General features: G+C 45.2%; 1 protein-coding gene across 2 annotated transcripts in view; it reads right to left on the bottom strand.

Moving 5' to 3' along the window:
- Positions 1–9,939, bottom strand: part of arid2 (AT-rich interactive domain 2) — a 29,726-nt gene extending 19,787 nt beyond the window's left edge. For both annotated transcript variants that reach the window (XM_068716956.1, XM_068716955.1), the window contains exons 1-3: positions 9,473–9,939; positions 9,256–9,349; positions 8,213–8,310 (exon numbers count right to left, since the gene is read on the bottom strand). In XM_068716956.1, the coding sequence (XP_068573057.1) occupies positions 8,213–8,310; positions 9,256–9,349; positions 9,473–9,564 (284 nt within the window). In that variant the 5' untranslated portion in view covers positions 9,565–9,939. The remainder of the gene's footprint in view (positions 1–8,212; positions 8,311–9,255; positions 9,350–9,472) is intronic.
- Between the last annotated feature and the right edge of the window lie 2,613 nt (positions 9,940–12,552).

Genomic DNA, 12,552 nt, shown 5'->3' on the forward strand with positions numbered 1-12,552 from the left:
TATGTCTGAGTGACAGACAGAATAATAGTCAATGTCTTATTATGGACGTACAATTGAATTTGCCATGAAAGAACAGTTTGCATACACTGTCAATCATAGTTCTTAGACAGAAAGAAAATCGGAAATGTCAGATCAGACTTTTATAAAATTGGCCAATAAGATTGCAATTGGTGTATTTCTATTAGAATCTGGACTAGAACATGTTTACTCCGAGATAGAATACATTCATTATTGCTCTAGCACGGCAACATGAAACACAAAATGTCAAAGTACTAGATACAGATACAGAGCACATATAACATTTAACTCTGTTTATTTAAAATTAAACTGACCGTTATATGGTAAATAATATACAACAATAAATCGTGCGCCCTGCGTTAAGCTAATTTTGCGTTGTTCTTTAACAAACTCCAACCTTCTCACTGTGATTTAAAAGCTACAGAATAGAAACACGTTTGAATTCACAAAGCTGGACAAAAGCCACACCGCGCACCCACTGTGTCCCACCACTAACAAAGAACATTACATGTCCCACCCAGCAGTGGAGGGAAAAACAACCAGAATATACTCAACCCGAGTGTCACCTCTTTCTATAGAAAGCTCCGTCACAAAGACTCTGCTGCCGCACATTAGCCCGACGTCAACGAACACTCGGCGTGACACCGGCACCGCAGGTCAAAAAGCCCTTCCTGTACCGCTTATGATTCAATAAGAAGCACAAATGTTAACAGACTTATCAGCTGAAGGAATTTAACCAATTCCACGGTAACCCAGTCAAACTAGGAACTACAAAAGTACACCTTTAAGTCGAGGTAAAAACACAAATCTACTACACAAGAGCGACACCATCACATCCAGTGCAAATTACACAGCTCAGGAGTTTCATTGTAAAAATGCAATTCGATAGCTGCAACGGTGAGCTTTCACCTCGCTTTACAAGCTTTTTTTAGCGCGACAAAGCCCATGGAAAATCACTTGCAGCGAGCCCGCGGTGCTTTCAAGGGCTCAAAGGTGTGAAGTGAAGCATGATCCACACAGAAAGTGAGGCCAAAAAAAAAGAGCACCGCACAGCATGAGATAAGCAGGTCTTTGCATGACAGAGTGTCGCTGCGCGCACACGCACGCACACGCACACACACACACACACACACACACACACACACACACACACACGGCAGCGTTGGTCGTTGGCATGAGTCACCCGCCACAAAACAGAGAGCAGATTTTCATGCATGTAAATAATAAAAATTCAACATCTTTCAGACGTTTACAGCTGTGGTCAGTTTGGCTTGTCATGGAGGTGCAAGAGCCCGGGTTAGTTCAAGCCACTTTGAATATAATTATGTAAAACGAGGGGAAGGGGGGGGGGGGGGGTTGTTGAATAAACAAGTGAACCGACTGCAGCGCCGACATTGAGCAGAGAACTCATCTTAAACGGCCATCGTGCCCACATGCTTGACAAGTTTGCACTTATTCTCCTTGAGCACGCTCTCTTGGATTCTTTATAAACACCCCATAACAATGCAGAGAGAGAGACACACAAACAAAAACACACTAGAGATACCTCAGCGTGGTGAACCCTGCCTGTGTGGCCGTGAGTCACAGAGCGAGTGCCTGTTACTGAATGATGCTCCGCTTGTTCATAGTGGCCGAGGTAATCCCCCGTGCGCTGGCTGCCGGGTGACACGCTAGACTATAAATACACCCAGCCTTCATTTGTTCATAGAGAGTGAGTGTGAGAGGGGGGGGGTGTGTGAGAGAAAGAGGCCCCAGCCCCGACTGCAGCGTCATCAACCGCTGTCTGGGCACAAGCAAGAGAAAAAGGCTGCGGGTAAAGACAGGTGGGGGCCTGGGGGGAGGGGGTGTTTGACTGCAGCTGCTCATGTCTGCACTTCCCCTTTTTCACACAGGCATGAAGAGAGGAACATCAATTCCCCCCCCCCCCCCACACACACACACACACCTTGAGTAGCATGCAACTACCCACCAACAGAAACCACCATCGCCAACACTGAGGCACGTTTTCCCTCCAAAATAATACAAGTGCGGGGGGGGGGGGGGGGCATTTGCATACAGTCACTGTCCTTACTGCCTAGCAGTTGTACTCCCAGCTTCCATTGCTGCCCAAATGCCCTCGGTGTGTGGGAGTCCATTGCCCCCTGCTGGACATGGACACAGGCATGCACACACGCGCCAATTTCTGGGCAGAAATGTTTGCTGGGATTTGTCAATAATCACGGGGCCGTTTGCCGAAGGCAGAGCCAGTGGAGGAAAACACTGTAAAAGCCGGATCCCTGACAGAAGAGACCGTTTGTTGCCTGGAAGCAGACTTAAAAGTCACACCAGAGTGCAGTGTGAAGGAAGTGACTGCAATACTATCTCTGTGCTCTGATGGTATCCCTGTGACTCATGTAGTCTGTATCACTCATGTGGCAAATGCATGCATGATCGCGGAAAAATAAATGAATATAAAAAAATAAGCCCCTTGCAATACAACTCGACCCTTTTAACAGGCGCTTCCAGTCCAGTTATCAGCCGTGTCAATCTGGAGGGCACGCTGGCTCAGTGGTTAGCAGCACATCCTGGGTACAAACTAGAGGAACAAGTTCCTCCACAACACCGCCGACACGCGACAAGGAAAAGATGCTTTCCTTTGTGCCAGCCGGACTTTTGTGCGACCGTTATTCAGCGTGAACGTACGCCCGCTCCTTGGAAATAAGCCTCGATGTATATTCTAACCTTGACTATCCGTTTTATATATTAGGAGAAGATATATTAGGGGAGCGAATCCACCTTAATTCCTCACAAATATCATTCCTGACATGACAGCGTGCTCAGACGACATTTAAGGCCGATACCGCCCATCTGCAGCTGCTGTTTAGTGTGTTGATTTCACCATTTCCCTTTTTGTGCGACTGATCCATCACTTTGTTTTTGTGCAAGGTGTCATGACAAAAAAAGTTGACGATAGCTGCCTACATCTGTTGTGTTGAGTCACTACGGTCCTGTAAACTGTGACGTTAATGGTGACACTTTATGGGAATGTCACGGCTCCAGGTGGCGAGCTAGCTCCAGCTATTAAGTGATTTTAGCAGGATGCACCCATGTGAGGAGAATAGGGAAAACAAAAAATATTTAAAAAAAGACCACAACGTTCGGCGTTCTGGGTTTGACGACAAGGTGAGTGGTGGTAGCGGACAGGACGGTGTCCAAAAAACCCTGATGCTCCTGGACTCAGCCAATCACATATATAGTATGTGTCCAATCACCAGATTGGCAGAGAACGTTTCCTGTTACTTAGGACAGACTAAACAGACAGAACAAACTCCAGGTATGTGTCAAATGCACTTAGAAAATGAAGCGACTCCTCTTCTACTGAAGAGCTGGAGCTTACATTACACCCACAGCAAACATTTTAACCATATCATCCACGTAATGAAACGGTAGAGCCGGATTCTAGGCCCACCGACAAGCACGAGGCGGATGTAGCAATCTGCTGGTTAACAAGGAAACTGAGAGAAGCAGATTAGACTATCAGCGGGGGCCCACGCTGCTGGAGGGCAGGTCGGATTACAGACGGGCCGAAAAAAACACAAGTCTCAAGAGATGTTAACTTTGACAGCAAGTTTGCTCTCGCGCTCTTATTTTGTTGAAAGGTCTCTTATTTTGCTGCATTAAAAAAAAGGCAGACTCAGACACATGCTGGGCCACACAGCCCCGTCTTTATCCACAACTATCCGTCATCGGAGCATCTCTGAAGTCTGAGCAGCAGCTCGGACGAGGCGGGGAGGACTACAGACACGGCTAATGCGAGCCAGATCAAAGGCCACTTCGTCCAGATGTTTCAGCCGGGGGGGGGGGGGGGGGGACATACACAGTCTACCGGCGCACACGGGAAGCAGAGAGGGACCGGCAGGAATAATCTCAGAGCCGGGTGTGAGAATTAACACCGGCTGATCAGAAAAAGGTAGCAGAGTGTGTCTGCGGCGTCGGGCTGGGCAATAGTTCAATGTTTTGGTTTTTTTTCTTCTTGCCAGTAGAAACAGCGATATTGCATGTCGTCTTCCACCAAATCAGGTGTAAAAGTACGTTATCTGAAAAGCGAGACTTTTGACGCTGCACCTGCACAGTCCACTTCAAGTGCTACTTTGGCACGAAAATAGATGTGGACACATTAATAGATACAGTGGCCTATGAATGATTTCCAATGCTTGAGATACATTTTCAGTGATTGCCTTGTGTCTCTCACTCTTAACTAAAACGTTCACTTTGCATTTGAACTTGTTTCTCTGCAGCCTCAATGTTCAACCAGAGTGTCTCGATCTGTAGTTCTGGAGTCATTGTGTGGTACGAGGACGGGGTCACAGGAGATCTTTAAAATTTATATAATTATACTTATTTGGCTTTTTTCTTTTCACAAGAAGTTTGAAATACTATTAATTATAATCTACTTGCAGCTGATGGGAAAATAAAGAGGGAAAAGTACGTCATGCTCAAAATCACGTGGCAACTAAAATACCGCCTAATTGCCGGGGTCGTGAGAATTTGGGGGACCTAAAAGTGGTAGAAGCGGTAGAGAAACACTCGGGCTTCTAGTCCAGCGTTAACGTCAACAAAGTGAAAGATTCAAATATCGCCTGCAATGAGTAAACCCGTGAATGTGATTGCATCGGCTTCACTATACCGCAAACAGTTAGGATGACAGACAAAAGTGTGGTGTGATTACTTCACTGTATAGGAAGCAGCATGTTCTACTCTGAAAAAAACCCCACATTACTTGGTTGGCAGTGGTTGATTCAGCAGAAAGAGTCAAAAGGGTGGTTTGTTTTTTTCCTGTAATCACTGTGGACAGTAGAAACAGTCCTGGGCTGCAGAGCTGGAAGCCTTGCTTGCTCAGATTACAGCGCAGGGTTAAAACGGGGAAACCGGATCTGTACTGTACTCCTGCACCCTAACACCGATGAATCAAAACACCTTGAATAGATCACTGCTACATGCCCTCATCAAATCAGTTCAGTTCATGCCAATGTTATTCCTCACAACAGATGCTATAAAACAAGACATCACAGAGCAACAAATCGCCCAGATTTAAATTGTTAAAACACGGTAAAACAAACCGTTTTGTCTCCCGCACATTTTCCGACCGCGTGTTCAAATCTCGTCACGGCAATTTGAGCTACCAGAATAAAGTCGGCGTGTTTCCTAGATGTCGGTGCCTCCTTGGGCTTGATTTCCTCCCGATGTGAACGCAGCGAAGAGGGTAAACAAGGTGGAGCATTGGCTTCTGTTTTTTTTTTTGTGTTTTTTTTTAAGAGTGCTGCAGTTTGGAAAAAGAAGTCAGAGACTGTAGCAACACCAGAGGCCTCGTTGCCAAACGTGAGGAAAAAATGAGAAAAAAAACAAACAGGACTCTCGTTGCTCCACGTGGGTTGAGAGCTCAGTGCCCCAAATCATATGAAACGACTAATAGAGGAGGGAAAGGCGTGGAGATGTGAAACAGTACCGACTGAAAATCATCCAAATTAGTGGAGCCGCCGGTAACTCTAACCCAATCCGTGGAAACGGAGTGCAGATGTAGAACATAAATGTATGTCGACTTATGGAAATGTAAAAAAGGTTCTCTAGAGTCACAGGAATAGATCTGGGGGAAACAGGTCAGTCCCTGAACATTACAGACTATTATAGTGTGGGTTCTGTGTTGTAAAACCATTTACATTTTTCCTCAATTCTTCCAACCTTAAAGCATGTTCATGGCCAGTGGAAGTTCTGGCCACTATTATATCTAACACATACCCCTTTAAAATGGACAATTTTCTCTCTCTCGCACCTGAAAGCCTCTCATTTAAATGTATATCTTTTACTTCTATCTTGCTAAAGCCACAAAAACAAAAAACAGAGCTGCCTTTAAACCATGCCCTTAGTGCGTCGGCGTGATTTGATGCCGACACTCTGAACCCTTCCTCCCTCCGGAGCTGGAAGTGAAACCGGCTCCGTTGGTGGGACTGGTGTCCGAGCAGCATTTCCACAGGTTGAAAACGAGCTGGGAATAATATTTTCTGGCAAGTGCCCCACACTTATTACCGGGTGACATTCAGATATCAAGTAGACGGCAGCGGGAGCTGGCACGTAACCCCGGTGCTGCTTTCTACTCTGCACTGAGTGGGAGGTGACCGTCCGATCCATTCAGACAGGGAGACATGGTCCACAGACAGACCGTCCCGCATCAGAAAAGGCATCCCTGCAGCAAGGGAGTATCCTTCAGTCCTTCCTGCTACCTTATTTTAATCACTCAGTTTAAATTTTTTTTTTTTAAAATAAATAAAAATAAAATTGTCAACTTGAAATTCCAGATTCCAAAAAACAGAGCCAAAATACGATCTCATTAAATGTAACGCGATGCTGCTTTCAAGAGATCTCATCATCTATAATTATTTCGGTTGGCAGTACAAAGTCTTACAAATTTGCACACACAGCTTTAAAATAAATAAATAAAAAGCCCGGTTCCAGATGGTCATTCGGCAGGCTGATCAAGATTAACACATGATATTAGCAAACATCCACCTGTCTTAAGTGTCCTTGAGCAACACCATGAATCTGAACCTGAGCGCATATATACCTCAGAACTGGCTATGACCGCTGACCTCTGACCCCCCCCCCCCCCCCCCCCCCACAGTGATCACATTATTAGCCTGCTTATGCATAGAAAAACTGGAGGGAAAAAGAAACACCTAATTTCTCTCTGTCAGCAAAAAAAGCAGCATGGGGGAGGCGAGGACAGTCTATTTATTCGCCTTAGTTCTCTGACATCCACCGCACTGCCTCAGATAAACCCTACAGAGAAGCTCCGGCGGCTCATCGGTAATATCCAGCGTGTCGGTCGTCTCGGCTGTCAGATAAACGACGCATTAGGCGGCCGAACTGTGTCCAACTTTTTAAGTACTGTAAAGGTTCAACAAAGCAGTTGACTTCCTGCGACTTTTGACAAAACTAAGCCTGTCAGACAAAGACGGATATCTTAACATCAGTGTTTTACTGAGCCGTTGAAGGTAAGTTCACACATTGAATCAGATCACAGAAACTCAACACCATGGCACTGCAGCTACTTCCGCTCGGAGAACAGACCTAAACAACCGTCTAGTCAGCCGTCCGGACGTCAAAGCAGACTATTACATAATCCTCTGCTTTAGAGAAAAAAACGCTTTGTTAAGTATTCCGTCCTTTACACTAAATATGTGGCAGGTAAATAGTGGTGTGTGTGTGTGTGTGTGTGTGTGTGTGTGTGTGTGTGTGTGTGTGTGTGTGTGTGTGTGTGTGTGTGTGTCCATTATGGTCCTCAGAAAGACCTCCACCAACTTCAGCAGCATCGCATGCCCTACATGTGCCCGAGTTGCTCAGCCCCCCTGCAACCATGCTGATGTTTAATTTTGTTGCGCGTCCAGTTGGCAATCAAACGAGCTGCTACGCTCCCAACAGCTCGCACCAACTTAGTAAAAAAAAAATACACTGATTACTTGTATATCAACCAGCAACCTGCAGTTGCCTGTAACACATCCATGAGAGGCTGCTACAGGGGTGCAATTCCCAGGCAGGCAGGTGCTAGTGATGGGAACAATTGTTGCATGAGGTAGAGGGGAGGAGGAGAAAAAAGGAGAGTATGAAGACGGCAGCGACTGCCCAAAAAAAGCCACAAATGCCAGCTGTTGAGGAGAGCTGCATTTCCTCCCGACTCCCATCACCGGCAGCTGACTGTGTGGAGACTTTAAGGGAGCCTGAATGTTACACAGGTTAAAGAGCCCGGAGCTGCTCGGTCCGTAGTAGCTGTATCGTACCCAGGCACCCTGGGGCTACAGCGTTTTCAGAAAGGAATAACCGCCATTAGTGTTTGGTGTAGGGTCGTCCCGGACAGATGCTCCTTAAAGGTGTTCTTCAAAACTCTGTTCCAGACTTAAATTACAGAAGAAAACATTTGGCCATACACTTATATTTTTCATAAAAGATGGATCAGAGTGTTGGCCACAGAGGTAGTAATCCACCATGTCATGACAAATACACACACACTATTATGGCCCCTGCTTTAATTGCACGTCATAATATCGCGCTCATGCTGCTTCCTAGTAGAGGCTCGAGATCCTGCTGGCTGCATCTCCTCGTTTTGTAAACACTCCCCACATGCTACCTGGGAGGAGGAGAGCTGCGTGGCCATGCAACTTACCGAAGGTAGTACTGTTTTAAAGCAAATGCAGCGTTGGAGCAACTCCTCGGAAAGTTGAACTCGTCCCCGAGTTCGATCCATTGGTTTTTGTCAGAGACCTGGATGGAGAGAGGGGGGCAAACGAGTCCGTTAGGGCGATAACAAGCACTTACAGCGGCAACAACAACACAAAAAGAGCGGTTTCACTGTAACCATCTGGTCGGCTACAGGTTCCCCCCAATGAGGCCAATCATTAATCAATAACTTCCTCCAACTGCTGAAAATAGCTTTAAAAAATAGTGGCTTTTAAATTATCCAGCAGTGGCTCGCATTTGGTAGAATATCGTTAAATTCGCTGCTAATATACCCGTTATCCTAACATATTTACATTTGTCACATCAATGAGCACAACTGACTCCCTTTAGGATAGTATCATTACTATTGAGGCTAGTTAGCACCGTAGCTAACAAGCTAACTTGACTTTTTTTTTTAAAAATTGCGTTAAAACCGACCGAGGCTAAACTCAAACCAGCCGCCTCCGCCTAAACACGAACGCTTTGGAGTGCGGAGAGCCGTTCGGTTGTCGGAGCGGGTTTTTGCACCGTTTACCGTGTTCACTACACGGGCCTGTGAGGCCTACATTTTGTGATCAGCCATGAAGCCGAAAGAAAGATGGCTATGGCGAGAAAGCGCTATCAAGCTTCCTCCCGGGTGGAAACTACCGGTAAAAAACCCCGGGCGAGGCGCCGCGTGCTAAGCGGTGTTTCCCGGGGCCGGGCTCCGTGCCGATAATCGATGTTAAACGTGCCCGCTAATTTTGAGTCCGCTCCGACTGCACTCTGACTGCCGAGCGGTCGGGACTCTCGATTCAAAGCACACAACAACACAAGCCACCACATTGCATAGAGATACATGGAGAACTAGCACAAGGCCAACGCAGACCCACTATCGTTTGTGTGGAGGGTTTACACTTGTCCCGGGCTTCTCGCGACCGAGTTGTAGAGTCGTCCACCGGGGAGTCCACGCAGAGTGTGGAGAGAAATCCACTTTTAGTTCCCACTCACCTTAGCAAATCCACCTAAAGCGACGACTCTGACATAGAGAGCATTCAGGTCCAGCTCTTTCCCACCCACGATAGGAATCTTCCTGAACGGCGATCTGAGGGGATAACACAAGAAATAAAGGCATACATGTTTAAATAACAGTTTGGGCTAACTCTCCGCCGAATGCAATTAAGATTTAAAGTTGCATTTCTTGGAAATAAAGACGCCCCAATCTCACCCTCTGCTTTGGTGAAATTGCCGCAGCTCGTCCAGGAAAGCCTGTCCTTTCCTTCGCTGATCAAGTAGATTTTTCCCCGTCGAATTTGCCATTGTTTTTGCATGCAAAAACGGTTAAACCCCACTTCAGACGCTTCTTAAGACACCAAGGATCCCATACTCCGCCGGCGCTCAGTCATTCGCGAAGCTGAGTGTTTAAAAAGTTAAAGAAATAGCTGGTAGCAAGAAGAGCGGCAGCTCGCTAATAAAGACTGATGCACACAGAAAGCGAGCCCGAATTCAACCCCGGACTAAGTTCCGACGAACAGTCACAAATACGACCGATTCACCGGCAGACTGCAGACGCCATTGCCGAATGTGTAGAATGAATGCTTTTGGTCGCGGTTGTATTCGTTTGGAGTGGTTTGACAGTGTGTTACGGACGCAGCTCCGAGGCTATCGCACACTGTAGAGCGGCAGAGGGATGCAGTTCTCAGACAAAAAGATGTGGAGGCCGAGGAGCCCGGACTGCCATGCGTGCAGCGCCCTCTGCGGCCACAGGCGGCACTGCATCCTCCAGAGCGGAGAGCGGGTGCTGGAACAATAGAGACTGTTTTCTTTTTTAGGGACCGTCTGACAACTCGTTTCTCTGTTTGGAAAACGGGTCAGGAGGTACTTGGAAATGTCCCGTGGGGGGAGGGGATAACACTAATTAACATAGCTCCCTTGTTATCCCAACCAGGCGTGTAATAGAGGGCAACCCTACTTTTTTTTTTTATCTGTAAAATATTACTTTTCCAAGGCTGACTTAAAGCCTTTGTATAACTGGCCTTTGCCGCACTAGCCTGTTAGTTGAACGACAACAGAGTATTTCCAATAGGAAACAAACAATTTCATACTCCACAGCAATATTTAAAAATACCATGCAGCCACTTAAAACCAGCACTGGAGAATAATAGCATAGTCTGTTGACATATTATATTTTCAATCCACTATTCTACAACAAAAAATGTATGATATATAAGGGAAAAATGACTTCCAAAATAAATACATCCTTCATATATTTAAGAAGGGGACAACTGCAAAGTACTTCTATGAGCATGAGTAATGATTGTTTACTTGTGTTTTTTTAATGATCGTCTAAAGGCTAATTTACCACTACACTGAATATATCTTGACATTCATGCATTTCCATTTTCGGAAATTATATGTATATTCTTGCATAGGCTGTCATGTGCATTATGACTGTCTTACTTACTCCATAAATATTTTATTAAGTGACTTAAATAATCAGATATATCTGTGTCTCGTGCCATATTAAACAGTAATTCAGTGCAACCGGGGTTTGAACTCTTAATTGAAAACGTGACGTCAATTGTAATTACCCTTCGAGCTTGATTTGGGATGTTTCTACATCAAGTGCCACTTGTGTTGCAATCTTCTTGATTTTGGAAATCCTAGGCGATAAAAAGGCTACATTATGATGTCAATTCAAAATGTATACTTCCACTACACATTGTGATCACTATCTGTCAAATAATTTATTTATAGTTGTTTGTTGTCAACATTACTGGTGGTTTACATGTGGTCTCAAACGTGGTGTTTTTTTTGTATTTTTCTCGCTGTAAACTATGTAACGCTGCGGTAAGCAGCAGCTATCCCCCGGCTGACCACCTCAACACGACTTTTATCTCACAGGGTGGTTGAAAATTACTCCTGATCCCTCCTGTAACTGCCAGGCGGATATCTCCTTGATGGGGTTACATTCAACCATTACACGTACCCCTTTGCTCAATGAAAAACCTGTCACAAAATGGCGGAGACGTACGTTAGCAGACCCCATTTTGAGGAATTGACATTAGACAGCGGAAAAGTGCGTGTCCTTGCGTGTGGTTTTCAAAATACTGATCCGTTTTTTTGCAAACAAACTGCGGCAAACGCGAGTTCACCTCGCGCCTGTTTGGACTCCCCCACCCGTCAAACCGAACTCTGGGCTAATGAGTCGGTGGTGCGCTAGCCTGTTAGCTTAGCACACGTTAGCTAACTTAGCAACATTACGACGAACCTGTTCTCAGCAGTTTGTTTTAATCCACTTATCCACTAGCATAGCACGTTAACAAACAGCGTTTCTACTGATTCGTGTCGGTACTAGTCAATATTATTAGCGCCTTATTGGCGTAGTCTAGGCGTATCGTTTGGGCGCTAGCTGTACGCCTCACATTAGCATGTCAGATTACAGTCCCTTATTAACACTGCTAATATTGCTAAGTAGGTTACCTCCGGATACGTGTAGCTCACATAGAAGCTCCCACAGTAAACATAATGTTGCAGTTGTCGTCATTTAGCTATATGTAGCATCAAATGCTGAACATTACAAGATACTACTGCCAATTAATTGAACGTTGGTTTGGCGTTAAAATCGTTTAAGGCACGCTGGTGTTGTAGTTAGCTAACAAGGTGGTTAGCCACCGTGTATGTGCGTAACGTGGACGTATATTCGCTTTGCACTTCCAGTTGTTAGTTTTTTTTTAAACAGTCCACGCTGTTTAATAATGATGTGACTTCTCGCTAGGTCGTAAAAAGATATAAGCACTCTGCATTGTGCGTCTCTGCTACTTCTGTCGGTGTAACCTTTGTATTGTATGTGACGCTGTACAAGTCGGACGATGGCGTGCTTTATGTGAAACCCATCTTTGTATAGGCTGCTTCACAGATATTAATATTGCCATACGGAGACATTCATCGTTTCTGTTTATTCACCTCTCCTATTTTATTACTTGCCACTCTTGACTACGTACACATTCGCTATAACATCGCTACACTAATAAGTAGGACTTCGGTTGGTTGAATAGAATACAGTAATAGTTAAAGCAACAATGGGAAACACTGATAATATCATTTATGCTTTGCTATAAAATGGCCTACCTCATACATAAAGGCATTTCCTGTAGCAGCCATAAGGTGCAGTTGGGGATTATTAAATTATTTCAATGCAGCTATTCAGTTTTGCATCAATTGTGTGATTGTGAATGTCTTGAGTTGACATATGTATATACATTTAAAGTATTCAATGTAGTAATGATGTATAGCAAGTGATGAAAA

This window comes from Cebidichthys violaceus, unplaced genomic scaffold, assembly GCF_023349555.1.
Source record: "Cebidichthys violaceus isolate CVI_PGR_0920_01 unplaced genomic scaffold, fCebVio1.0.p SCAF_21, whole genome shotgun sequence".
NCBI lineage: Eukaryota > Metazoa > Chordata > Actinopteri > Perciformes > Stichaeidae > Cebidichthys > Cebidichthys violaceus.